Source organism: Diceros bicornis, chromosome 7 (genome assembly GCF_020826845.1).
Source record: "Diceros bicornis minor isolate mBicDic1 chromosome 7, mDicBic1.mat.cur, whole genome shotgun sequence".
Classification (NCBI taxonomy): Eukaryota; Metazoa; Chordata; class Mammalia; order Perissodactyla; family Rhinocerotidae; genus Diceros; species Diceros bicornis.
The window spans coordinates 74840944-74867556 of NC_080746.1; the positions used below are offsets into that span (position 1 = coordinate 74840944).

General features: G+C 48.1%; 1 protein-coding gene across 3 annotated transcripts in view; it reads right to left on the reverse strand.

The window, feature by feature from the left end:
• Positions 1–19574, reverse strand: part of PLEKHA7 (pleckstrin homology domain containing A7) — a 214422-nt gene extending 194848 nt beyond the window's left edge. Inside the window, exons 1-3 of one of the 3 annotated variants that reach the window (XM_058546059.1) lie at positions 19446–19574; positions 19272–19348; positions 19125–19182 (exon numbers count right to left, since the gene is read on the reverse strand). In XM_058546059.1, the coding sequence (XP_058402042.1) occupies positions 19125–19182; positions 19272–19348; positions 19446–19531 (221 nt within the window). In that variant the 5' untranslated portion in view covers positions 19532–19574. Of the gene's footprint in view, positions 1–17061; positions 18522–19124; positions 19183–19271; positions 19349–19445 lie in introns of those variants that run through there. The other 2 variants (XM_058546058.1, XM_058546063.1) reach the window with 2 other exon arrangements.
• Between the last annotated feature and the right edge of the window lie 7039 nt (positions 19575–26613).

The following is a 26613-nucleotide window of genomic DNA, read 5'->3' on the forward strand; positions in this document are numbered from 1 at the left end:
CACCATCTGTGCCACTGCTCAATGCCACACTGTCTTCATAACCCAAATACTACCAGTCCTTCAGAGCCTGGTTGTGAGTTTCCCTTTAAAGACTTTGCCAATTGTTCCTAAGGCTCTGGAGTCAGTGAGAACTTTGGTTACATCAATTCTGAGCCTTAATTTCCCCATCCCACCGAACGGGTACATAATTATCAACCCCAAGGTTGTAACATGGTTAAGTGTGATATAAACATGTGGCCACATACTACACACAATAGGTGTTCACTCAACCTTGGTTTCTTTCTCGCTGGTCTATTGCATCCCAGGGCCTTGAATCATTGTTGTCTTGGCCATGGCTCAGCTTCAACTCTGCAGCGAGAACCTCGAGAGAGTGGATGGCATCTCCTCTGGCCACCTCAAGTACTCATACGGTTTTGAGAACTCGACGGGCATTCAAACACTCCCAATGGTTAGCTGGTAAGCCAACCCATTTTAATTCACTATGGTCATCGTGGACAGGCATGATAGAAAATATCTGTTTTCAGATAATTCCCCGAAAGGATGGACTGAAATCCAGCATGGATATAAATCAGGATGCCGTGTGGTCCCCAGACTGGAGAGGAGTCTTTGGCGACACCCAAGCCAGAGTACCCAAGGCCCGTCCCTCTCCCTCCGGGACTCTTGGGCTATGGCTCCCTCGGATACAGGGAGGCACCGCTCAGTGGCTGACTGGCTTCTCAGGCACAGTCCCAAGGAGAGAATGCCACAGAATTCACTGAACCATTTAATCAATTCATTCCACAATTATTTTCTCTCACCATGAACAAAAAAGGTAACCATGTGAGGTGATGCCTGTGTTAACTAGTCTGATTGTGGTGATCATTTCACAATGTATATATACATCAAGATATCAAGTAGTACATCTTAAATATGTACAATTTTTGTCAATCATAGTCCCATAAAACTACAAGAAAATTATTTTCTGAGCACCTGCTTGTTCCAAGCACTATTCCAGGCACTAGAGGTACAGCCTTGAATAAAACAGGCACTGTTCCGCGTCTTCATGGACATTAAATTCTAGCGGAAGAGACAAATTAATAAATTAAAATACAATATGTCCGGATTGAGGACTCTAAAGAAAAAGGAAGTAGGATTAAGGGAAGAGTATACTGGGGGAGAGGAGTCAAGAAAGGCTGCCCTGAGAAGGTGACATCTGAGCAGAGACCTGAAGAAAGTGAGGGAGAAGTAGGCCAGGGGAATATCTGAAGGAAAACATCCCAGACAGGTACAGGTACAAAGGCCCTAAGCCTGGTTGTGCCTCACGTTTGAGGAACAGCAAGGAAGCTAACACGCCTGGAGCAGAGCAACAGGAGGAAATGAGGTTGGACAAGTAACGGGGATATGGGAGAGCAGATGACACAGGGCCTCATGGGCTGTAAGGACTTTGGATTCCCCTGTGTGTGAGACCGGAGCCCATAGATGGTTTGAGCTGAGGGAGTGACATAATCCAACTCCTACTGCAGAACAATCTCTGGCTGCTATATTGGGGGAGGGGAAGAGAAACACGGGGACTCATTAGGTGGCTACTGCACTAGTCCAGGCAACTGCTCTCAGTGGCGTGGACTAGGGTGGTAGCAGTGGATATTGAGAGAACAGTCTGATTCTGGATACATTTCAAAGTAGAGCCAGCAGGATTTTAAAAGCTCCCTGGAAATGTGCCTGATGCCAGGTAGTCCTGGGCATTATCAGCTGCTTGTACTGGGGAGACCTAAAGACAAACTGAATTTGATCCACTGAGCCCCGACCTGGGCATGCAAGTATGGAAGCTGCATCATGGCAGAGGTACAGGCAGGAAGCCACGTGGCTGTGTTTGTGTGTGACAGGAGGTGGGGACGCTCTCACGTGGCCGGGAGGGGCCTCTCCCAGCAGGACTCACCACCCTTCACCTCCTGCCCTGGTTCTGAAGGGCTGGGTGGCTCATGAGCAAACTGCTCCCGGCTTTTCAAGGTAGAAGGCGAATTCCTTCGCAAGGAAGCCCACTGAGGCAACTTGGTGATCTGGGTCCAAGCCCCGGCTCTACTGTCTCCTGCTGTGTGACTCCGGGTAAGTCGTTTGGGTCTGGGTCCCAGTTCCACACGTGTAAATGAGGATCATAATACACCACCTGTGTGAAGGGCCATGTGAAGGACCAGTGAGCACACAGTAGGCACTGAATAAGTGGTGGTTACATGGTTCCAGAAACAAGCCCAGGGCACTCTCCGGACACCAGACAACAGACCAGACCAGAAGACCACGGCCAGGAGCAACAGTGTTAGATGGTTCCACTTCACATGCCTGCAGACGTCATTTTCACACAGTTTCCGTCAGACCCACAACCTCAGTTAAAGTTTAAAGTCCTGCACGAGGACCTCTGGCACAGCCTGCATATAAACTAGCTGTAGAAATAAGTCCTGAAGGCCTCAGAAATCAGGACAGACCAAAGGAAAATAAGGCAATGGGCCTAAGAAAAAAGTGAAAGCCTTCTCCATTTCTCCTCTTCCCTACTATCTCTGGGTGGCATTTAAGGAGGCTGGGAGGGAGGATGAACAAGAGAATGCAAGGGTGTTGTATCTGTCAGATAATTAAGTCTATGAGGAATTATGATACACTGGGGAACAAAAGCCTAAATATAAAGAGTTTTTCCTCAAAGTCTTCTTCAGTTGGAGCTGATAAACACACAGGTTCCATTAACCTGAATCCAGGGTCTTCCCCGCACGTGCCCTCCTCCCAGCCCCCACCCTTCCCCTAGAAGCACTGAGCACACAGGCCTGGGAGCCAGATTTCCTCTGTCCGGGGGGTGGGGCCAAAGCCACGGTGACAGGACATCTGTCCAGTGCCCAGGGCTGAGGAGGGACGAGGTAAGGAGAGTGAGGCCACCCTCGGCAGCTGCTCCTTAGAAGGTCCTGATGGTCCAGCGAGACCGAGGGCGACTCTTGCACTTCCAGCGGGTCAGGTTTTAACTGGGTCACCCCTCGGACACTCACACCACCCACTCTTTATCTCCGTCTCTTTCTATTTTAAGGCAGGAGGGCTGCCAGGCAGTGGTGTGGGTTACCTGCTTCTCCTGTGGAGGCCAAACCCCTCACCTGCAGGGTGGGAACCCTTGCAGGCTCCAACCTACCTCCTCCAGACCCACCCCTGCAGGCAACCAGTGCGAGCTAGAATCTGGGAGAATGACTGCCGCCCCCAGCATATCCCACCTTCCTCCCCAACAAGCACGGTGGGGCCCCGGTCACACCCCTGCTTAAGCCAGTTCCCTGGATCCGCACTGTCCTCAGGACGAAGCCCCACCTCCCCTGAGCAGCCCTTTATGCAGCCCCCTTCCTCTCTCAAGGTCCTTGAACGTGTCATGCTCTCGCACCGCTCTGCCCTTGCTGCTTCCTCCCCCTCCAACACCCAAACCCCCTTCCATGACCCAACAAATCCCTGCTTGTTTTTCAAGGTCCAACTTAGGCTCCCCTACCCCAGAAGCCTTCCCTCCAGTCCCCATGCTTCCCTTATCAGATCATTTGCATGCACAGTATCCTCTACTTGTTGACATGTCTGTGTCCCCACCACAGCACAGGCTCCTGGGCCCCTTGAGGACACCAATGACATTTTGATTCATAATGCCTACTATGTACCAGATAGCTTCGGGAGCCAGTGACACAGCAGTGATCATGACAGACAAAACGCCTGCCCTTAGGAAGCACATATTCTAGTGACAGTAACAGACAACACACCGGAGTACTTTCTATACTCGACTATTCTGAGTACTTTATATCAACTCATTTAATCCCCACCACAACTATTATTATTCCCATTTTACAGATGAGGAAACTGAGGTTCCAGATTACACAACTTGCTCAGGATCCACAAGCTAGCAAGTGGCAGGGCAGGATTCAAACCCCGGCAATCCTGTACCAGGGACCATGCTCCCAACTATTTTGCCTCTCAGTGCTGTTTTCTCTGCTTTACTCATTTTGGTGTCCAAGCCAGTGCTCGGCATAACCCAGTGCTCAGTAAAAGCCTGCTCAATGCAGGGACCCCTCAACGATGACTGCTGGTCCCCCTGCCTGAGCACCCATTCCTCTTCTCATCCCCACCCAATCCCCACTCGCAGGACCCCCCAAGTTTTCCTGACTCATCCAGCCCCTGAATCCTCTCTTCCTGCACATTCCTCTCCATCCCGCACCTGCACTACTTGTCCTGACACTTCATGAACACCACCTGACCATCCTATCACCTGAAGATGTGTGCACCTCTTGCTTCACCAGCTCCCTGGGCCCCCTGATATCCCCCAGGGTATGACAAATGTGGCCCCAGGTACCTGGCAAAAACGATACAGAAATGCTGAACTGAATCTGGCCTCCCCTCTCCATTTTTCCATTATCACTGGAGCTATTTTTCCTCTTGCCCAGGGGAAGCAAGCCAGGGCTTTGGTCAGACACAACTTTTGCTGCAACTATATCCAAACTGCCTAAACCCATAGCTATAACAGCCAAGGTCTTAATTAGAGCGCAGCTGTGGTAAAAAACACACGTAGGGGCCGGCCCGGTGGCGTAGCAGTTAAGTTCGCATGCTCCACTTCAGCAGCCCAGGGTTCACTGGTTTGGATCCTGGGCGCGGACCTACGCACTGCTCATCAAGCCATGCTGAGTCGGCATCCCACATAGAGCAACTAGATGTACAACTATTACATACAACTATCTACTGGGGCTTCGGGGAGAAAAACGGAAAAAAAGGAGGAAGATTGGCAACAGATGTTAGCACAGGGCAAATCTTCCTCAAAAAAATCAATAAAATAAAAAAAAAAAACACACATAGCAGTGGATGTTTTTAACCTTTGGCAAAATCCATCAGGATGTTCAATGTCCCCCATTAGAAAACGCCCATAACAAAATCTGAGCTGGACAGTACACACAGTATCCTCTGTCTATACCAGAAAACAGAGTCCCTGTGGGATGTAAGTCAAGGAATTAGCCAATATAGTTGGACCAGTGGAGCCATCACACAGAAAACAGAAAATACCTGGTATTAATGGAAATACTTGCTAAAATGTATTGGACTATACTATGTTCAGAAACTGAGTACTTTACATGCAGTATTCTCATTTAATCACTGCAAAAGACCCGTGGGGCAGATACCAGCATTTGCCCCATTTTACAGAGGTTAAATAACTCGCCCAGTTCCACAGCCACAAAGTCGGGCTGCTGAGCCTGTGCGCTCACTCATGACCCTATAGCTGCCCCATCTAGAGCCTGGAGTGGGAACAGCTGAACTGTGTGCAAGGCCGAGTCCAGTCAGAATCCCTCAGCATGAGACAGTAGCCTCAGGGAGGTGGTCCCTTCACCTATCCCACCTGATAGCAACCCACCAGGCAGGGCTTTCCAATGGGAAGGAGCCACGGTCATCTCAACAGCCTGGCCGGGGGAGTCCTGAGGCCACGTTCAGCTCCAGAAAGGTTTCAGATGGGAAGGGATGGGGGAGCCAGGGGAATGTTATCAACCTACAAGAAGGAAGTCGAGGTCCTCAGCAAGGACAAAGTCTCCGGGGCCACAGAATGCTTAACATAACTTAAAAACTGACTCTCTTGGCTCTCTGCCTGGAGGCCCCGAGCAGGAGTTACCAGGCCCTTTTCCCCTATCACCGAGGCTCTACTTCTGAGCCAAGGGCATTCCTGTTCCCTCCCCAGGTGGCCACTGCTGCCATCACCACACCCCTCACAATACCCCGAGGTACCTATGGGGACAGAAAAGACAGCCACCTTCTCCCTGCTTCCCCTCACGGACTAATGTCCAAGGCCAAGGACCTGAGCAATAGCCCAGGGGCTTCAGGGAAGCACTGAATGTGAGCTTTTCAGGCTACTCTCCTCCAAAGGCCAAACCCTTTCACCAGGAAGAGGAGTTTATTCAGAACATTCTTTCCACTTTGGGTGGACTGCCTCAGTCAGTCTCTGAGCCCAGGGTGTGGCCCTCTGGATGAGTCTGCAGAGCCGTCTCCAGGCACAGCCCATACCACCCCCATCAGGAGCCTTCTCTACAATCAGACATGCATATGTCAGGGGCAGGGGGTGCCAATGCCCACCAGGTCAGCCAGAGCTACAGAGCTGACACAACTAAAGGCCTCACAGGGTTTGCTCCTATGGAGTCCCACACCAGCTGCCCAGGCTGTGGCCTCACATCCCTCTTCATGGCCACAGCCCCTAAGTGCGTTGTGTGAAGCTTGAGCATTTCCCTGAAATGAATCAGAGCACAGCCCGCCACGAAACAGAGTGAGACAGACCAAGCAGAGCACAAGGGGGCTGTGAGGACCCCAATTAACGACAGCTGGGTTCAATCCCAGCCCTGCCACCTGTGCTGCGAGTTCCACAACCTCCCTGGGCCTCCTCACCTTTCTGACCTGTAAAATGAGGATCATGATAATACCTACCTCATAGGGCTGGTACAAGGATTAAATGAGCCCACGTCTGTTAAGTCCTTAGAATGGCGCACACGGTGAGCATTAGACAAACGTTTGTAAAATAAACAAACAAGGACTCAACAAAAGCAACTGGCTTCCCAGTGTGACAGTCCCTCTGCCCCCGAGCTCAGCTTACTGAACCCCAGAACCAAGCAAAACCCAACACAGACCTTAAAGAAAAAAAATTCTCAAACTTTTCCATGGACTCAAGGAAGTAATCAGCACCAACCAGGTCCTTCCATCCCCAAGGAGCAGCCTAAGAAAGGCCCAGCAAGATCATCACACAACACGATTATTACACCTGAAATCATGGGGCTCCTCAGACACATAGAGCCTTTGAAATAAAAAGAGTGTGTTTTAGATTCTAATTTAAATATCTATCTATTCACAGAATAGGAAGCCAATTACTTGCCTCTCCCCTAAAGAATAAATATCCCCTCTGAGTTTTGGAAACCACCTGGTGCCCAACACACAAACACGTCTAGGCATTTTCAGGTGAGGAAGGCTGGGAAAAAGTCGAAGCAGAGGCTGGCTGAGCTCCCTCCCGCTCCCACCCACACACCAGGGGTAAAAAAATGTAATTATTCAAAGCCTCGGTAAACGGATGCAATTTCAGGTACACCAATTCTATTTAGCAATGCATTAATGGGTACAGTGATTATAGACATTTAGCTTCACAGCATTCATCTCTCTATTTTTTTTAATCCCCAGGTCAAAATGTGTTGAGGAAAAAAATCTTTCCAAACACTTTCATGGGCAGGGAACAGAACCATTTCCTGGGACCCTGACGGCTGACTTTGTGTCCCTTCTCCCCCCTTCAGCTTACAAACCCCAATTTACTCCCACCTTCAACCAACCCTCCCTCTTTCTATAGCTGCCAGTTTCAAGAGGGTCATGCCAAATGTCAAATAAACCAACCCACACCAATTTGGTTGGGCACCGACTCTGTGCCTGACACCGTCCCCAGAGAGCTGGTGAGCTGTTCATGGCACTGAGTCACAATCCTGCCCCTGCTCTATCTCCCCCAGGGCCAGCTCAGGGAAGACTGCAATGCCAGACACCTCTACAGCTTACTCATCATCACCATTGCCTGCAGGGACACTGATTCTCCCACACAGAGGAAGTATTCCCATTTCTCAACTTAACTGACAACCAAAGCAGGTGAGCGGGCTGCAATGTCAATCACTCAGAACAACCCACTGCTCACCCCAGCCTGTCCTCTGCCCTCAGGAGGGTCCCTAAATGGTCATGGGGTTCTGAGATGTGGAACTGCCAGCTCACCCTCTAGACAGGCACAGGCCCCATTCTGTCACCCACAAGAACAGCCCCATCACCAACCTGTGGGACTGATAGCATCACCTGGGCATAAGGGAGGGCGGCGCATTCCCAATCTCCATGGAGGAAACCAGAAGCCCACCAGGGAGCCTGGCCCCCCAGGATCTACCCTGGGTAACGGGATGGGCATTACAGACAGCCAGACCCTACTGACACTTTCGCAAGGCCTTTCACACAGCTGCATCCGATCAGTTCCGACAGATGTCCTCCTGTATGAAAGGACTCACGATGTCCGAGCACCCACCATGTGCCAGCTAGCATGCGAGGAGCTTCATAGGCCATCACATTTAATTCTCAACACCGGGGAGGAAAGTAGCACTGTCATCATTGTACAGATGGGGGAGCTGAAGCTCAGAGACGTTTCCACGTTCAGTGTCCATAAAATCACCTGTGGAGCTTGTAATAATGCCGATTCCCAGTCCCACCCTCTAGAGGTTCTGTCTCAGCATTCCAGAATGCTGCTTCTACCTCCAGTCTACCCTTGCTGCTCACTCATCAAGGGCTCTAGTATAGACATCAGGGTTATTGCCTCCAAAAAAAAGAGCCAGCTGCCCTGCCAAGCAGTGCAAACACAAACACTAACACCTGGGAACACTCTCATGGCGGGGGCAAAGGACAGGGAGGAAATGAAAACTGCCCGTTTGGAAAATGTGTCAATCCTAAGTACGAGGAAACTGTTCATTTTCTCTTTGGTTGGACACAGCCATAAAGGGCTTCAAAGATGAGGAATCATTTCTTTGATATTTAGCACCAACCATTTAGTGCCCAACTTCCCTTTAAAGCCAAGTCTCAACAACAAAGCACAACTCTCCCTCTGGCTAGCCTGATCTCAGGAGACTTCCCCAAAGAGAAGAAACCGCAGCTCTCCTGCTGCCTGTGCCACATTTCACCAAGGGGAGGGGCTTCCTTTACAGGAGTAGTAATGATAATAGTTAATTCTTATATAGCATGGACAGTTTGCCAGGCACTGTTTTAAGTCAGCAGTACTGTCACTGTCCCCATTTTACAGATGAAGAAACATCTGAAGACACAGAGAGGTTTAAGTGACCTGTCCAAGCCAGCAGCAGAGCCAAGATTTCAACCTGGGCACTCAGACTCCAGAATTCATGTTTTGTAACCCCCAGGTGGCACCAGCCCTTACACACAGGAGTTGGGGAAGCCCTAGGGCAAATCCCCAATTACATGACTCGCCTGAAGCCCTACTTGTTAGGGATGCTGTCCAGGACCAGTCCCTACTCCTCAACTCCATGCCAGCCTCTTCCAGGCGCAGACAGGCACACACACACTACACCTTCACCCTTGTCCCCCAGTGCCTTCCCACTTCCTCCACTGGCCTCTCCTGTCTCGGGCTGCCTGCTGCTCTCCTCCCCAGCAGCCTGGCCTTCCTCACACTCATTCTGAAGCTCCCTAGGGCCCCCGCCTCAGGGCCCCAGCTCCAGTCACCCATACTGCAACTGTCCAGTGTCCATCTTCTCTCCTGGACTGGCCACCGCTGGAAGGCAGAGATGGTGACCTCTATTTCTCGCCACAGCACCCAGTGTGATGGGTATGTAGCAGATGCTTCATCAGTCTGGTGACTGAACGGATGAACCTTGGACCAAAAGCCATCCAGCCTCTGATTAGACTGTTCCTCCAATAAGGTGCTCACCACTCCTCAAGGTGGCCCACTGGTTCCATCCCTGGACTTGCACAGGCAACTCAGTTCACAAGTAGAGAGAATACGATTATTGCAGAGGTTACTGCATCAATGTGAAACACTGCTCTGGCTCCACTCCTTCCAGGAAGGAGATGGTCTCATCTCCCACTTCACCCAGGGGGAGGGAACACAGAAGGCTGCGTAGCCAGGGGCCTGTGTATAGGGCTGGAATGGGCCCTCTGCCCCCTCCATCCCCCGAGCAAACTACCCACCCCCTGCACTGCAGAGTGTTCCAGGGAAGCACGGGAGGTAGCCAACAGCCCCTGGGAGAGACTGCATGCTAACTCCAAGCTGTCAGACCCCGAGAGGATGAGAAACCCTCGGGAAAAGCCCCTGAGAACACTGGCCATGACGTTGGAAATGCTCTTCTGGCAGAATGTGAAAGAGACAGCCTGGCTCTAAGCAGGCTTAAGAGGCTCATCAGCCCCTAAGCTGCGGTCAGCTGACATGGGGGGGAGGGGGGTCCACTTCCCAGAGCACCAGGGACCTGCCCACTGTCCTGCCTGGGGAGTATCCACCCCACCCATCACTCATCTACCCTTCGGGGGACTTTCTGAGGGAGGCCCAAGGAGGCTTCTGCCTCGGGGTCATCAGGGAAGGTGCAAAGAACCAGTCTGGGGACGTAGACCCAGTACGGAGGATTCAGGACAGAGAGTGGCCGTGGGAGCCAGAAAACACCTCGTACCATGGTAGAAACAGCACCCAAACTTGGAGTCGAGAAGACTCAGGTTCACATCCCAGCTCTCTCACTGATGCTCTGGCCTTGGGAAGGAAGACCTTTTAACCGCCCTCCCACCTCAGGCCTCAAGCGCTTGATATGTAAAATGAGGACAATAAAAATACCTGCTTCTAAAAGGAATGTATGTGTTTTTCAACTATAGAGCACTCCGAAGACTATTACTGTTGACATCTGTGGCCCGGGCAGCACCAGACAATAAGTCTGTCCTTCAGCGGTCAGAGCCGATAACCAGGTGGCCGCCCAGATTAAGGAGCAGACATCTGTGCAGCCCTCTGAATGCCCAGGAAAGAGGTAAACCAGGAGCTGTTTTCATACCTCATTACCCTGGGCTCTTGGTCTCCAGGTCCCTGCAGCCTGGACAAGGTACCCATGGCCGTGGGACAGCACAACCCTGATAGACAGTTATACAGTGTTTTTTTTTTTTTTTTGGGAGGAAGATCAGCCCTGAGCTAACATCCATGTCAATCCTCCTCTTTTTGCTGAGGAAGACCGGCCCTGAGCTAACGTCTATTGCCAATCCTCCTCCTTTTTCTCCCCAAAGCCCCAGTAGATAGTTGTATGTCATAGTTGCACATCCTTCTAGTTGCTGTATGTGGGACGCAGCCTCAGCATGGCCAGACAAGCGGTGCATCGGTGCGCGCCAGGGATCCAAACCCAGGCCACCAGTAGCAGAGTGCGCACTTAACCACTAAGCCACGGGGCCGGCCCCCAAGAGTTGTTTTTAAAATTAACTTTTTATCTGGAAATCATTTCAAACTTACAGAAGACGTGCAAGAATAGTACAAAGAACCTCCACATACCCCTCACCCAGACTGACCCATTGTTAACATTTTGCTCTGTTTGCTCTATCATCCACGCCCCTGAACACACATACACACAGAATTTTTTTCCTCAACCACTTAAGAGCAAATACTTACGTGCATATTCCCCAAGAATGAGGACGTCCTTTTAATAACCATATGGTTATGCAGCTTCTATTGGTCCAAACCAATTTCTGAGTTGAGTCCTACAGTTCGCAGGCTCCTGACCCGGGCAATTCCAGTTCAAGGACACCAGACTTCTCCCACAGCAGCAGCTGAACGCAATTAGGACTCAGAATTCGCATATCCACCCCACAGTTGTGTGGATGCTCTGAAAAGGAGCTCACATTTATTGGGCATTTACTATGTGCCAGGCACTTGCTAAACCCTTTCCATCAATTAATTCATGTAATTCTCACGTTTATCCCCATTTTACTGGTGAGGAAGTAAGGCTTAACCGGAGTAGGTAACCCGCTAGGGTCAGGGAGCCATAAATGGTGGAGCTGGAATTAGAATCTAGGGAGCTGATTCCAGAGCCCATGTACTTCCCCACTGCCTCCTTACACATGCTACCACCACATACACAACTCCTATACATTTTTATGCATGATGAAGTCGCCTGGCTGTGCCTTGGGCTTCCAGAAAACCCAACCCTGCTGCCAGGCCAGCATCCAGGGGACTCTGAGTAGGCTGGAAGCAAGAGAGATGGTCTGGCAAAACTCAGTCCAGGCAAAAGACAACCCAAGGTCACAACAGCTGCTGGTGCTGTCTTCCTCGAGGCCTGTACACCTCCTTTTGGGGACGCAGGGCCCAGAGAGGTTGGAAGGCCACAGAGTGGTCTCCTCACTCTTCCCTGTCACTTAAGACTGAACATGGGAATTGGTGTCCCAGAGGTACACATTTCTGTTTAGGAAAACACAAAGCCATACAAGAAACATGATGCATCCTGCCCAAGTATTCATCTTAATGGAAGGTAAGGGAGGGAATTTTATAATAAATTAAATTGAGGGTAAAGTCTACATGAAATTTCAGACAGAACCAACATTGTGAGGATGCTTTCCGCCATCCAGTCTCCCAGGTGAGTTGGCCTTCACCCTCTTCTGTCATTAGAACTGTGGTCGAAAGTCTGAGAAGCCTTGCTCAGAGACAACAACATGTCCTCTCTCTTCTCTGATCCCTGAAAAAACTAAACTCGTACAGCACGCCACTTTAGGAAGTCACTTTATCTCTCTGAGCCCACGTTCCTGCACTAAAAAATGCAATAATTGAGAGCCTCCAACAAGATAATGTTCATGAAGCAGTCCGTAAACAATAAAACAGCAACCTAAAACACTTCTCATTTCAGAAAATCAAACAGTCAATGTTTTGACAGCCATGTGAAAACAATAGGCAAATAAAACCATATTCCTCCGTGTTTTTCCTTCTGCCAATATTTACTTAGGACATCATGCCAGTTTACTGAGATGCTACTGTCTTAGGCTGAACAGAAAGATGCAAACCTGTGTCTTTGGGCCGGCCCCGTGGCTTAGCGGTTGGGTGCGCGTGCTCCACTGCTGGCGGCCCGGGTTCGGATCCCGGGCACGCACCGACGCGCGGCTTCTCCGGCAATACTGAGGCCGCGTCCCACATGCAGCGGCTGGAAGGATGTGCAGCTGTGACATGCAGCTGTCTACTGGGGCTTTGGGGGGAAAACATAAATAAATAAAATCTTTAAAAAAAAAAAAAAACCCGTGTCTTTTCTGAGGACACAGAAAACTGGAGCAGGCACCTCATAAAGTCACCAAATAGTCCACATCGTGAAGTGCTTTCTTCAATAAGCTCCGTTTTCCAAAGTCCTCAGTTTAGGAAGTCCAAAATGCAGTCACACAGAGATCAAGAGAGAATGGAAAGAGTGCCATCAATGCACAAGAATCCTACACCCCTCTCTTCACACACACAGCACTGCAAATCAGGGGTGTCTACCTCCTGTCCTTTCTCTGAAGCAAACCCCTCCCAGGGGTAAAGGGCCTTAAGAAGCAACTTGAGACTGTTTTGAAAGAGGTTTTCCCAGATCTTTTCTGGGATGGTTTTGAGACTGTGGTACGAGTCATGGCTTTTAATCCTTCCTTCAGCTTTCTGCACAACACCGCTGTTGTTCTTTTTGCACAGAACCTAACATTTCAATCCATGAGCCAGTTTTCTCCTTGATAAACCAACCAGGAAACGCAACATCAAGCGTGGGATTACGCCAGACCTTGCCAGGCTGGGAGAACCTTTTCTTAACCTTCAACATGAGGCTTCAGAATTTCCATTTTAAATCGATGTAAGCTGCTAGGTTCCCAGAAATTCTTTGCAGCTGTCGCCTTCTGGTTTGAAATAAAGTTTTGGGGACTGCTGTTCCAGCAATACCTCAATGAGAAAGACGACAAATAAATGAACCAGGTTGGCACTTTATCAGCACTTTACATGATAAATTTCACTAACATGAAGTTCAACCTTTGTCTGGGGAGGAAAATGTGGCAGACGGGACAGACTTCGTCCTAGGGGTGGCCTGGAAGACTGTCCCTTGGGTGATGGCATAATTAAACCTCAAGAGGGCAGCTTCCTGGGCTGTCCAGTATTCACAGGCTTTCCCAAAGGGCCTTCTACACTGGTGCCTACAGCCAAGTGGGGTGCCCACCTGGACATTCTGTCACCCCTGGTTCAGCCTTCACTCCCCAACTCCTCTTCTAATTTCAGACTGAAAAATGGGTTTGATGAATACAAAAACACTCTCTAGAGATTTAGCATTATTTCCAAAAGGGTAACCCCTCTGAAGGAGGCTTGAAGCCTTGGCTCACACCTGGTCCCCACTCCCTGCCATCCTGGGACAGGTTCTTAATTGCCCACTCCCAGCCTCCTGGAGCCACAAGCCCAACCCAGCCTTCCTGCTCCTCACTTCTGTCCAGGAGGGCCTGAGCAACGGCACTCTTGTGCTGTGGTGTCTCCAAGTGGGGTGTGGTGGTGGTGAGTCAGCCTATGAGGTCAACGCTCTGATGTCTGCATTTAAAAATTTATATTCCACAATACAAAGATGAACCATAAGATTTATGCTAATAATTTAAATTTTTCATTTTTTTACTTAGAATGACTTTAAATAGCAAATAAAAACACCATGATAAGTTGAGGGAAAGACTGCAGAAGAAGGGAAAACGTTTTACACTTAATATCTTTAATGGCACCTTTCTCCAGCTTTTTGAACGAGCGGCCCTGCACTTCCATTCTGCACTGAGTCCTGCAAATTATGTAGCCAGTCCTGCCCCGAGGAGCTGCTGCGGTCCAAAGCGCTGGGGAGGGGAAAGTCGGCCTTACTCCAAGCCTCAGAAATGTCTTTCCTAAGAGCCTCACTGCCCTCACTTGGTGATGGGCACCCACAGGAGAAGAACACCACACAGGACGGCCCTGCGAGGCTCCAAAGCTAAAACTGAGGAACTTAACACTGGAAGAAACCTTGCGCAATCAGCTGTTTCCTGCCAGGACCATGAAGCCAAGACACAGAGGACACCAAGGCCTGGCAACCAGGGAGGGAGGGAGGCCTGGTCCAATGGCCAACAGATGTCCCACTCCCCAGCTGCAGAGCACAAGGTCATGAGGTGAAGGAGCCAGAGGAGGCCGGGTTCCTGCTTTGAGAGCTGTTCTCAACAGCAAGCAACTACATCCAAGAAGCCTGGGCTCCAGGTACCAGCCTTTACAGGTGCGGCTCTTGGCTGCTTTGCTTCTTTCACTTTGCCCAGTCTCCTCCACATCCCCAATCTCCTGCCCAACAAGTTTTCCAAGACCTGGAATACCTACTGAACTCACTGGGTCCCTTAACACACTGCTGCTTCAATAAATACCATGTGCCTACTCAGTGCCCAGGGCTGGGCTGGGTGCCAAAGTCTCAGAGCTGGGGAACAGGATCCTTGCCTTCAAGCAGCAACCTTGGCACAGGCAGGGTAGCCAAGACCCCTCCTCCATGCCATTCATCCTCCTTATTGACTCAGGACCTATTCAAAGCCTGCTGTAGGGAGAACCCAATGCAGAGGGTTCCACAAAACCCCTGAAGACCAGCCCAGTGTAACACTCCAGCTCCCCAGGCCTCTTCAAGAACTTTCCCTCATGGGTCTCACGTTTGAGAAGGCTGTGTCTGCCCAGCTGTTTTTACTACGTAATAATTAACATCTTCCAGGGGCCGGCCCAGTGGCGCAAGCGGTTAAGTGCGCGCGCTCCGCTGCGGCGGCCCGGGGTTCGCTGGTTCGGATCCCGGGCGCACACCGACGCACTGCTTGGCAAGCCATGCTGTGGCGGCGTCCCATATAAAGTGGAGGAAGATGGGCACAGATGTTAGCCCAGGGCCGTCTTCCTCAGCAAAAAAAAAAAAAAAAAGAGGAGGATTGGCGGATGTTAGCACAGGGCTGATCTCCTCACAAAAAAAAAAAATAAATAAATAAATAATTAACATCTTCCATTTCTTACTAATCAGAGACATGCGCCGCCACCAATCAGCACAGGAGACCAAGGGCTGCTGCCCTTCCAGGGTGCCTCAATCCCCAGAAAAAGCAAAGAAGGGGTCTGGCCCCATGAGCCTTGGGCAGCCTGACTCAGAGCAAGGGCACACGGCACAAGGCTCCTTCAAGTATCGATGCTGGCTCTCACCTGTGACGTGAGGTAAAGAGCCACCACCACTGCCATGGTTACGACTGAAGACCTACATTCCAGGCCCAGTTCTAACATTTCAGCCAAATTACTGAACTTCATGGACCTGAGTTTCATCATCTGAAGAACAGGATAATCCCTGCTCTGCTGCTTCTAGGGGCTGTTAAAAGGAGAAAAAATAGGTGAAAAAGCCAACTGTCTTTTGCTATCAGAATGCCCAGGATTATTACAAGTTTCCACATCGGTAAAATGAGACTAGTAACAGTTCTTACATCATCAAGTTGTTGTGAGAATTAAATCAGATAATAGTTACAAAACAGTTCCTGGCATTTTTCAAGGACTCGAAAAGATGAGGCTATTACATAACTGCTACTACTATTATTGCTGCTGCTGTTAATGACGCTATTGTCACAATTACTATTATATCTTGCTACCTAGCTAAGAGACTCATGAGAAAGTAGAGAAGTTTTAGAGTACAAGAAGCCTTCTTCACAGGGACGTCAGCATCACCTCATCTAGAACTGGGAGAACTGGGAGCAGACTGCTTATGTTTTGCTCCTAGTTAATCCAAAATTGAACCAAAAGTGCAGAAATCAAAACTAAAATCCACCTGCCTTAGCACAAGGTTTTCTGCTTCAAGAAATGGACTCTCGAGAGTATTCAAACATCCGCTAAATATCAGGAGCAACTGATGCATCCTGAAAACCTTACACGACTTTCCAGTCCACGGATCCATTGGGGAAAACACAATCAGCTGTGTCAGTGCTGCCCTTCTAACTGAGCCACGTTAGAGGGGGATCTGAAAAAAAATCCAACATTCAGAAATGCTCATGGCAAATCTAAGAAAGCAGACTGAAGGAAAAGAGACTGAAGAAAAGGAGAACAATTACTCCCAACCCTTAAGTCGCTCAAGAAATTGTCACAGAAGGAAGTAGGAAATACAGTCAGCTGCCACGGGGTCCCAGCCTCCCACATGCCTTGCCTTTGAGGGTAGGGGACACTCCCACACACTGCTTTCCCCTAGGCCTGAGAGGACTCAGCCGAGGCCCTGGGGGGTGGGGAGCCAGGGCTTGCTGTAGGATCATCACTAGGCACTTCACAAACAGAGCTACCACAGAAGAGTCAGCAAAAGAGACAAGGGTAGGGAGGCTGTGACTACGGTCTACAGAGTCCTACAGACCCCGCAATTCCCCAGCTCTAGCACTTCATGGAAAAGACAGAAACCATCAGACAGGAACACCCATCTCTCCCCTCACCAAACCTATCAACCTGCTTGCATCAGCTCTGGCACTCACAGCCCTTCCTCCCATCACACGGATGAAATGCCCTGTGCCCGCCTAGGACCAGTGAGAGGTATGCCTCAATCCCTTCCCTCTCACCTTGTCAGAAACACTGCTCCAGCAATTGTCTCATCTCTTTCCTGCATCATCTGTTTCTCCTCTCTCCTGGATCATTCTCATCAGAACCAAGCATGCTCTACACTCTCCCACTAAAAAAAGAAAACTCCTCCCTCAAACCCGTATCCTCTCCAGTCCTCAGCTAATTTCTCAACTCCAATTCCTAACAAAACTGCCTGAAAGATTTGCCTGTACTTACTGACTCTATTTCCTCACTCCATATTTTCTCTTCCACCTACTCCAGTCAGGTTTTGTCCTTTAGGCTTTTGTGACCCCACATTCTCCTGGGTTTTCTCCTACCTTCTCAGTCCTTCTCAGTCTCCTTTGCTGGACCCACCTCTTTTCCCAACCTCTAAACCTTATTCACCACATTCCAGCCACACTGGCCTTCCTGCTCCTTGAACTTGAAGCTCTTTCATGCCTTAAAGCCCTTGCACTAGCTGTTCCCTCTCTGGAAATGCTTTGCCACCTCATCGACACAAAGATGGCTCTTTCTTGTCATTCAAATTTTACCTTAAATGTCAGCTATTCAGAAACACCACCACAGACCTCCCAAACCAACCAAGGCACTCACTCACTAGGTATTGCATCACCTTATTTTAATTTTCTGCAGAGTACTTACCACTATCTGACATTATTCTTCTTGGTTTATTTACTTATTCTCTGCTCGCTCCCCTCCCCCACTAGATTGCAAGCTCCATGAGCACCCAGAGCTTGTCTGCCTCATTCACTTCTGTAGTCCCAATGCCTAGAACAATGTGCGGCACACAGGAGAAGTCTAATAAGTACTGATGGATGCAGTTATGAGCCCGAAAGGCCCTCTGACCGAGAGGTTCTGATGGTTCCAGCCAGCTTCCCAATTTTCCTCTCACATACACATAAGGTGGAACAGCAGGACCACAGTCCTAGTGCTCACTTCTACAAATCTCATCCACCACGATTTCAACCATCCTACAAGAGCCCAAACTGGGGAGGGAGGCTCCGGAATTTTCTGGGACCACCTGAGCGTCGAATATGCTGCTCCACTACCAACTAGCAGGGTTTTCAAGGTGGTGAAAAAAGGAATTCTGACTCAGTCCCCAAAAGTACACCTAGTACCAGTCAGACCACGGTCCAGACCTTTGGCTAGTTCATTCATTTAGTGAACAAACATTTACCTAGTGCCTACTCTGTGCCAGGCACTGGGGCAGGGGATCAAAAGCAGTTCTGACCTCACCGAGCTCGCTGGCGAGAGGGCAGTGTTGCAGAGAAACGATACAACGCAGATACACGCCGGGCGCGGGAAAGAGAAGCCTATACTAGTGTCAGCGCCTGAGCTGCGCCTTAACTCACTGCCCCTCCATTTCATCTCCACAGACCCGGTCTAGGGGAACCTGGCTCGTGGGGCAACGCTCCCGGGGTTTCGCAGAAAAGCTACCGCTCGACTAGCGGCGGGAGCGATTGTCCGAGCTCAGCACCGCCTCAAGAGCCGCGGAGCGTTGGAGGAATATTATCGGCTGGTCGGTTCCCCTCCCCACCCCACCCCTACCCCTCCCCGCAGGCCCGCTCTAAGATGGGGGGGCGGGTGCGGTGCCCACTCTCCGCAAGCGTCCCAGAGACCGCGGCCCAAGAGAAAGGCCTCCCCGAGCGAGACTCCCCTAGTGCCTTTCCCCCTCCCCAACCCCAGGCCCGGACCCCGGACGGAACTCCGGTTCTACCCTCGCCACCCCAGCCCGTGCCGGCCCCAGTCCCGCCAGACAGCGCGCGGCCCGAGACCCCGGCGGGGAGGCGTGTCCGGCCCTCACAGCAGCGCCCGAATCCCACCCAATTGCCAGGTCCAGCGGGATGCCGGACCCCCGCCCCGGAACCCCGGCGGAGACGCGGACCCCACCCCGCCTCCCTCCCGGAGCCCGCCGCAGAACTCAGGCACACAAAACCCCAGAGAGCGCGGCCGCGGCGCCGTGCGCGCCAACTCGCCGGGACCCGCGGGCAGCGGCGGGCGCGCGGCGGGCAGCGGTCGGCCCCGCGGCACAGGTGCGGGCGCGCGGCGGCGCCCGGTCACTCACTCGATGAAGTAGCTGGCGCCCTCCTCGGTGAAGCCCTCCTCCCAGCCGCGGGGCAGGTCTGCGGAATCGCGAGAAAAGTCGGGTCAAACTTGGGCCGCCGCGCCGCGCGTCCCGCGCGAGCCCCCCTCCCGCCGGCCCGGCGCCCACCTGAGCGGATCATGTGGCCCGAGTTGACGGGCTCCCCGGTGCGCGGGTGCAGCCAGGTCGTGCAGCGGAGCTGGTCACTGCGGGGAGAGACGTGCACCTGTTAGCGCCGCCGCCGCCCGGGGAGCGCCCGCCCGCCCCGCGCCCCCGCCCGCGCCCCGCCTGCCCGCGCCGCACTTGATGAAGAAGACGCGGCCGTCCCGGCACACGCCGTAGGACCAGTGCTCAGGTAAAGTGTCCCGCCCGACCGCCGCCGCCGCCATGTTCGCCGAGCTCGGAGCCGCCGCGGCCGCCGCGGGGAGGGAAGGAGGGGGCGGGGGCGGGGGAGGGGGCGGCGCGGGCGGCGGGCCGGCGGGCCCGGCCTGCGCGGGCCCCCGCGGCGCCCCAGCGCGCTCCATCGCCGCAGCGGCTCCTCGAGGCGCGGGCGCGCGCCCAGGTCCCGGGCGTCTGGAGTTCGCCGCCGCACGGGCCGGCCTGAGCGCGGTGGCCGCGGCCTTTGTCCCCGCGCCTTCCCCGCCCCCAGCCTGCCGGCGGGACGTACCGCCGCGCGCTCCTTGGTCCCTGGGGCCAGGAGACCCGGGCGGGGCGGGGGCCGCTGTCTGGGGCGGCGGGCAAACTCCAGAAACAGGGTGCACTCCGAAGGCCCCAGTAAACCCCACCGGACCCCCACGACAGAACTTCTCTCACCGAGAACTCTACTTAAGCCGGTTATTTCCATATTCCAAGCCTCGGTTTCTTCCTCTGTAAAATAAAGTTAATAATAAATACTAGACGGGATTGTTGTGTAGATTAAATGAAATAACAATGGTGTAAAGTCCTTAACTGGACCCTGGTACGTAGTAGGTGCTCTGTTAATGCCAGGTCAAGTATAATTTCATCTTCCCAAGTTTGCAGCTGGGATAGGAAGCAAGAGGATTGCAGGTTCTCCCCACACACACAGCCCTGCAGTTGCAGAGATCACAGGCTTCTGCCTTCAGTTCCTGGTTCTTGAGCAAATGACAGTAGGAAAGTAGTGTTTTTATTGTTAAACATTAATTTAAAATAATACATTACATGTGCAAAGGACTGGACACACAATTCACGGAAAAATAATACAAGTGGCTTTCAAGCAAGTGAAAAGATACTCTACCTCATAATAGGAGAAATGCAAATTAAAATTAAGGTGCAATACTACTTTTTACATATCAGATTGGCAAAAATGTGCATTGTAGAGAAAGAGATTCTTGTTCATTGTTGGTGGGACTATAAAATGGTCGTCTGGGGCGACCCCGTGGCTTAGCGGTTAAGTGCCCACACTTGCTGCTGGGGGCCGGGGTTGGGATCCCCGGTGCCCGCTGAGGCACCACTTCTCCAGCCATGCTGGGGCCGCGTCCCACATACAGCAACTAGAAGGATGTGCCGCTATGACATACAACGATCTACTGGGGCTTTGGGGGAAAAATAAATAAATAAATAAATAAAATTTGAAAAAATAAATGGTCATCTCTTTGAGGAGAATTTGGCAAAAGCTATTACAATTCAAATGCATATGCCTTTTGACCTAGCAATTCCACTACTGGAAATTTTTCCAGCATTAGTGGTCATACAGGGGCACAAAGACCTGTGTACTCGAGTATTCTCTGCAGCATTGTCAATAGTTACAGAAGACTGCAAACAACCTAAATGTCTATCAGAAAAGAACAGGTTTGCGGGGGCCAGCTGATGGCCTAGTGGTTAAGTTCAGCATGCTCCACTTTGGCAGCCCGGGTTCAGTTCCCAGGTCTGGACCTACACCACTCGTTAGGGGCCACGCTATGGCAGTGACCCACATACAAAATAGAGGAAGATTGGCACAGATGTTAGCTCAGGGCAAATCTTCCTTAAGCAAAAAGAGGAAGATTGGCAACAGATGTTAGCTCAGGGCAAAAAAAAAAAGAACAGGTTTGTATGGTGATGGCTGTTAACTAAACTTATTGTGATGATATTTCGCAATATATGCAAATATCATTATGTTGTACACCTGAACCTAATATAATATGTCAATTATACATCAATTAAAAAAAAAGAATGGGTTAGTTAAATTATGTTGTACTCCTAAATGGGACACTATGCACCTGTTGAAAAGAATGAGATAGCTCTGTATGAACTGACATGAGATGGTCTCTAAATGAAATGCAAGATGCAGAACTGTGTATATGGTATGTTATCATTAATATATAGGGAGCATCATGGCTGAATAAGATATTGCTCATTTGTGTCCCCCCGCAACAACAAGAATTTGGCATCCATCTATGGACAAAAGTGCTTTTGTGGGAGCTGTGGGATCCAGCACAGCATATGCCAAGGGACCCAGGAGTCATCTCACCCACATGTGTATCAGGCAATAGGCATAGAGACCTTGATCCTGGCTGTGGACCTTCCAGTGGCCCATGAACCAACTCCAGCCCCTTTCAATGTGGTCCTGGAAAACAGTGTCTTAGACAATCACCCACAGACAAGAGAGTCTTTTTGGAAGTCCAGGTTTCCAGCAGAGAAGGTCCAGTACACCACTGGAGCAAAAAATACAAGTTTGGACACATTGAAGAGTGAAGTGAGTAAAGACTAGAGAGTATGACTGCTCTTTCAAATGTGAAGACAGCAACACAAAACTTCAAGGAACATGAAAAATCAATGAATCATGACACTACAAAAGGATCACAATAATCTTCCAGTTACTGATCCCAAAGACATGCAGATCTGCAATTTACCTGATAAATAATTCAAAATCCTGTTTTGAGGAAACTCAGTGAGCTGCAAGAATACACAGAAAGACAATTCAGTGATATAAGGAAAATAGTACATGAACAAAATGAGAAGTTTAACAGAAATCATAAAAAAGAACCAAGCAAATTCTGGAGCTGAAGAATGCAATGAATGAAATGAAAAATTCAATAGAGAGTATCAACAACAGAATGGATCACGTAGAAGAAAGAATCTGTGAGTTGCAGGATAGGAACTTTGAAATTATCCAGTCAGAGAAGAACAAAGAAAAAAGAATGAAAAAGAGTGAAGAAAACCTACATGATCTATGGATACCATCAAAATAAATAATTTGTGAATTACTGGAGTTTCAGAGGGAGAAGGGAGCAGAAAGCTTGTTTAAAGAAATAATGGCTGAGAACTTCCCAAATCTGGGGAGAGATTTGGATATACAAGTTCATGAAGCTTATCTATCAGTCACAAAACAAACTCAAAGAGATCCTCTCCAAGACACATTATAATAAAAATGTCAAAAATCAAAGGGAGAATCTTAAAAACAAGAGAAAAGAAGCTTGTAACTTACAAGGAACCCCCATAAAGCTATCAGCAGATTTCTCCTGTAAGAAGAAACCTTACAGGTTAGGAGAAAGTGGAATAATATATTCAAAGTACTAAAAGAAAAAACTGCCAAGAATATGCTATCTGGCAAAGTTACCCATCAGAAACATAGGAGAGAGAAAGAATTTCCCAGACAAACAAAAGCTAAGGGAGTTCATCACCTCTAGACTTGCCTTACAAGAAATGATGTAAGGTCTGCCAATCCTCCTCTTTTTTTTTTTCTGCTGAGAAAGACTGGCCCTGGGCTAACAACTGTGCCCATCTTCCTCTACTTCATATGGGACGCCACCACAGCATGGCTTGACAAGCGGTACATCAGTGCGCCCCCGGAATCCGAACCGGCGAACCCTGGGCCAGGGCAGCGGAGTGCGCGCGCTTAACCACTTGCGCCACCGGGCCAGCCCCTATCTTTGTACCTCTTTATTGTGCGTATTTATGACTGTGATTTTCATTATTTGTTTATTTCTCTGAGTGAGATGTTTTCTGCTTTCTCTCTTCTAAGAATTCTTTAAAATGTGTAATCCAAAAGAGGCACAGTTTCTTATTTTCTGTCCTTATAAAAGATTTTAAAAGATAGATGTGTGTGTTCAATCCAACTTCTTGTTTTAGCCTCCTGCTTTAAATATTAATTCTCTCTTTTACCACAAAATTAAGAATTTTCTCTTAGGCTTGTTGACATTGCTTAGTTTCTATTTACTTTTTTTTTTTTAAAGATTTTATTTATTTATTTATTTTCCCCCCAAAGCCCCAGTAGATTGTTGTATGTCATAGCTGCACATCCTTCTAGTTGCTGTAAGTGGGACCCGGCCTCAGCATGGCCGGAGAAGCGGTACGTCGGTGTGCGCCCGCGATCCGAACCCAGGCCACCAGCAGCGGAGCACGCGCACTTAACCGCTAAGCCACGGGGCCGGCCCAGTTTCTATTTACTTTTAAATGAGCATAAAATCTTGCAAAGAATTTTATAAACTAGATTTCATATTTACCCTTTTTATTATCTCAATTGTGTAATAAAATCAAATATCATAATAAAAAAAAAAAAGAAATGATGTAAGGAATTCTTCAAGCTGAAATGAAAGGATGCTGATTGATAACCTGAAAATATATCACACACTGGTAAAGGTAAGTATATAGACAAATTCAGAATACTCTAATACTGAAATATGGTGGTTTGTTAACCACTTAACTCTAGTATAAAGGATAAAGGACAAAAGTATTAAAAATAACTAACTACAATAATTTGTTAATACACAATATAAAAAGAGATAAATTGGGACATCAAAAACTAAAAAGGAGGGGAGTAAAAGGGTAGAGTTTTTGTATGCAACCAAAGTTATTATCAGCATAAAATAGACTGTTGTATCTATGAGATGTTATATGTAAACCTCATGGTAACCACAAAGCAAAAACCTACAGTAGATTCACAAAAGATAGAAGGGAATCAAAGCACACCACTATGGAAAATCATCAGTTCACAAAGGAAGGCAGCGAGAGAGGAAGAAAGGAACAAGGAAACTATGAAACAGCCAGAAAACTATAAGATGCATTAGTTAAGTTCTTACCTATCATTAATTAATGTAAATGGTTAAATTTTCCAGTCAAAATGGATAGATGTGTCCAGATGGATTAAAAAAACAAGACCCAACTATATGCTGCCTCCAAGAAACTCATTTCAGCTGTAAGGACACACATAGGCTCAAAGTGAAGCGATGGAGAAAGATAGTCCATGCAAGTGGAAACTAAAAGAGAGCAGTGGTAGCTATACTTATATCAAATAAAATAGTCTTTAAGCCCAGACGGGTAACAAGAGATAAAGAAGGTCAATTCATCAAGAAGATAAAACAATCATAAATATATATACACCCAACATCAGAGCACCTAAATATATTAAGTAAATACTAACAGATCTAAAGGGAGAAATAAACAATACAATAATAGTAGGGGACTTCAGTACCACACTTGCAACAATAAATAGATCAGACAGAAAATCAATAAGGAAATAATAGACTTGAATGACTCTTTAGAAAAAATGGACCTAACAGACATTTACAGAACATTCTATCCAACAGCAGCAGAATACACATTCTTTTCAAGTGCATACAGAACATTCTCCAGGATAGATCATATGATAGGTCACAAAACAAGTTAGCAAATTTAAGAAGATTGAAATCATACCAAGTATCTTTTCCAACCAAAATGGTATGAAACTAGAAATCAATAACAGGAGGAAAGCTGGAAAATTCACAAATACGTGGAAATTAAATAACATACCACTGAACAACTAATGGATCAAAGAAGAATCAACAGGGAAATCAAAAAATATCTTGAAAATGTAAACACAATATACCAGAATGTACAGGATGCAGCAAAAGCAGTTTTAAGAGGGATGTTTATAGAGATATACACTTACATTAAGAAAAGAGAAAGAGCTCAAATAAACAACCTAACTTTATACCTAAAAGTACTATAAAAGAAGAACTAAGCCCAAAGTTAGCAGAAGGAAGGAAATAACAAAGATCAGAGCAGAAATAAATGAAATAGAGGCCAGAAAAACAATGGAAAGATCAAGAAAACTAAGAGCTGGTTTTTGAAAAGATAAACAAAATTGACAAATCATTAGCTAAACTAATGAAGAAAAAACAGAGAAGACTCATAAAATCAGAAATGAAAGAGGAGATGTTACAGCTGATACTGCAGAAATACAAAGAATCATAAGAGAATACTTTGAACAATTATATGCCAACAAATTGGATAACCTAGAAAAACTGGACAAATGCCTAGAAATATACAACCTACCAAGACTTAATTATGAAGAAATAGAAAATCTGAACAGAACAATAACAAGGAGATTGAATCAGTAATCAGAAATCTACCAATAATGAAAAGTCCAGGACCAAATGGTTTCCCTGGTGAATTCTGCCAAACATTTAAGACAGAATTAACACCAGTCCTTCTCAAACTCTGCCAAAAGATTGAACAGAAGGGAATACTCCCAAACTCACTTTACAAGGCCAGCATTACCCTGATACCAAAGCCAGATAAGGACACTACAAGAAAAGAAAACTACAGGTCAATACGCTGATGAATATACATGCAAAAATTCTCAACCAAATATTAGCACGTTAAAAGGATCATACACCATAATCAAGTGAGATTTTTCCCTGGAATGCAAAGATGGCTCAACATATGCAAATCATTAAGTGTGATACACCACATTAATAGAATGAAAGATAAAAATCGTATCTCAATAGATGCAGAAAAAGCATTTGACCAAGTACAACATCTTTTCATAATAAAAACTCAACAAATTGGGTATACCAGGGACATACCTCCACAAAATAAATGCCATATATGACAAGCCTACAGCTAACATATTCAACTGTGAAAGGTTGAAAGCTTTTCCTCTAAGATCAGGAATAAGACCAGGGTGCCCACTCGCACCACTCCTATAGTACTGGAAGTCCTAGCCAGACCATTGAGGCAAGAAAAAGAAATAAAATGTATCCAAATCAGAAAGGAAGAAGTAAGATCATCTTGTTTGCAGATGATATGATCTAATGTATAGAAAATCCTAACGATTCCACCAAAAAACTGTTAGAATTAATCAACGAATTCAGTAAAGTTGCAGGATACAAAATCAACATACAAAAATCAGTTGTGTTTCTATATACTAACAATGAAATGTCTGAAAAATAAATTTAAAAAAAAATCCCATTCACAATACCATTAAAAGCAATAAAATACTTAGGAATAAATTTAACTGAGGAGGTGAAAGACCTGTGCACTGAAAACTGTAAGACTTTGATGGAAGACATTGAAGAAGACGCAAAGAAACGGAAAGATTTCTTGTGTTCATGGATCAGAAGAATTAATATTGTTAAAATGTACATACTACCCAAAGCCATCTACAGATTCAGTGCAATCCCTATCAAAATTCCAATGGCATTTTTTACAGATAGAGAAAAAACAATCCTAAAATTTGTATGGAACCACAAAAGACCCCAAATAGCCA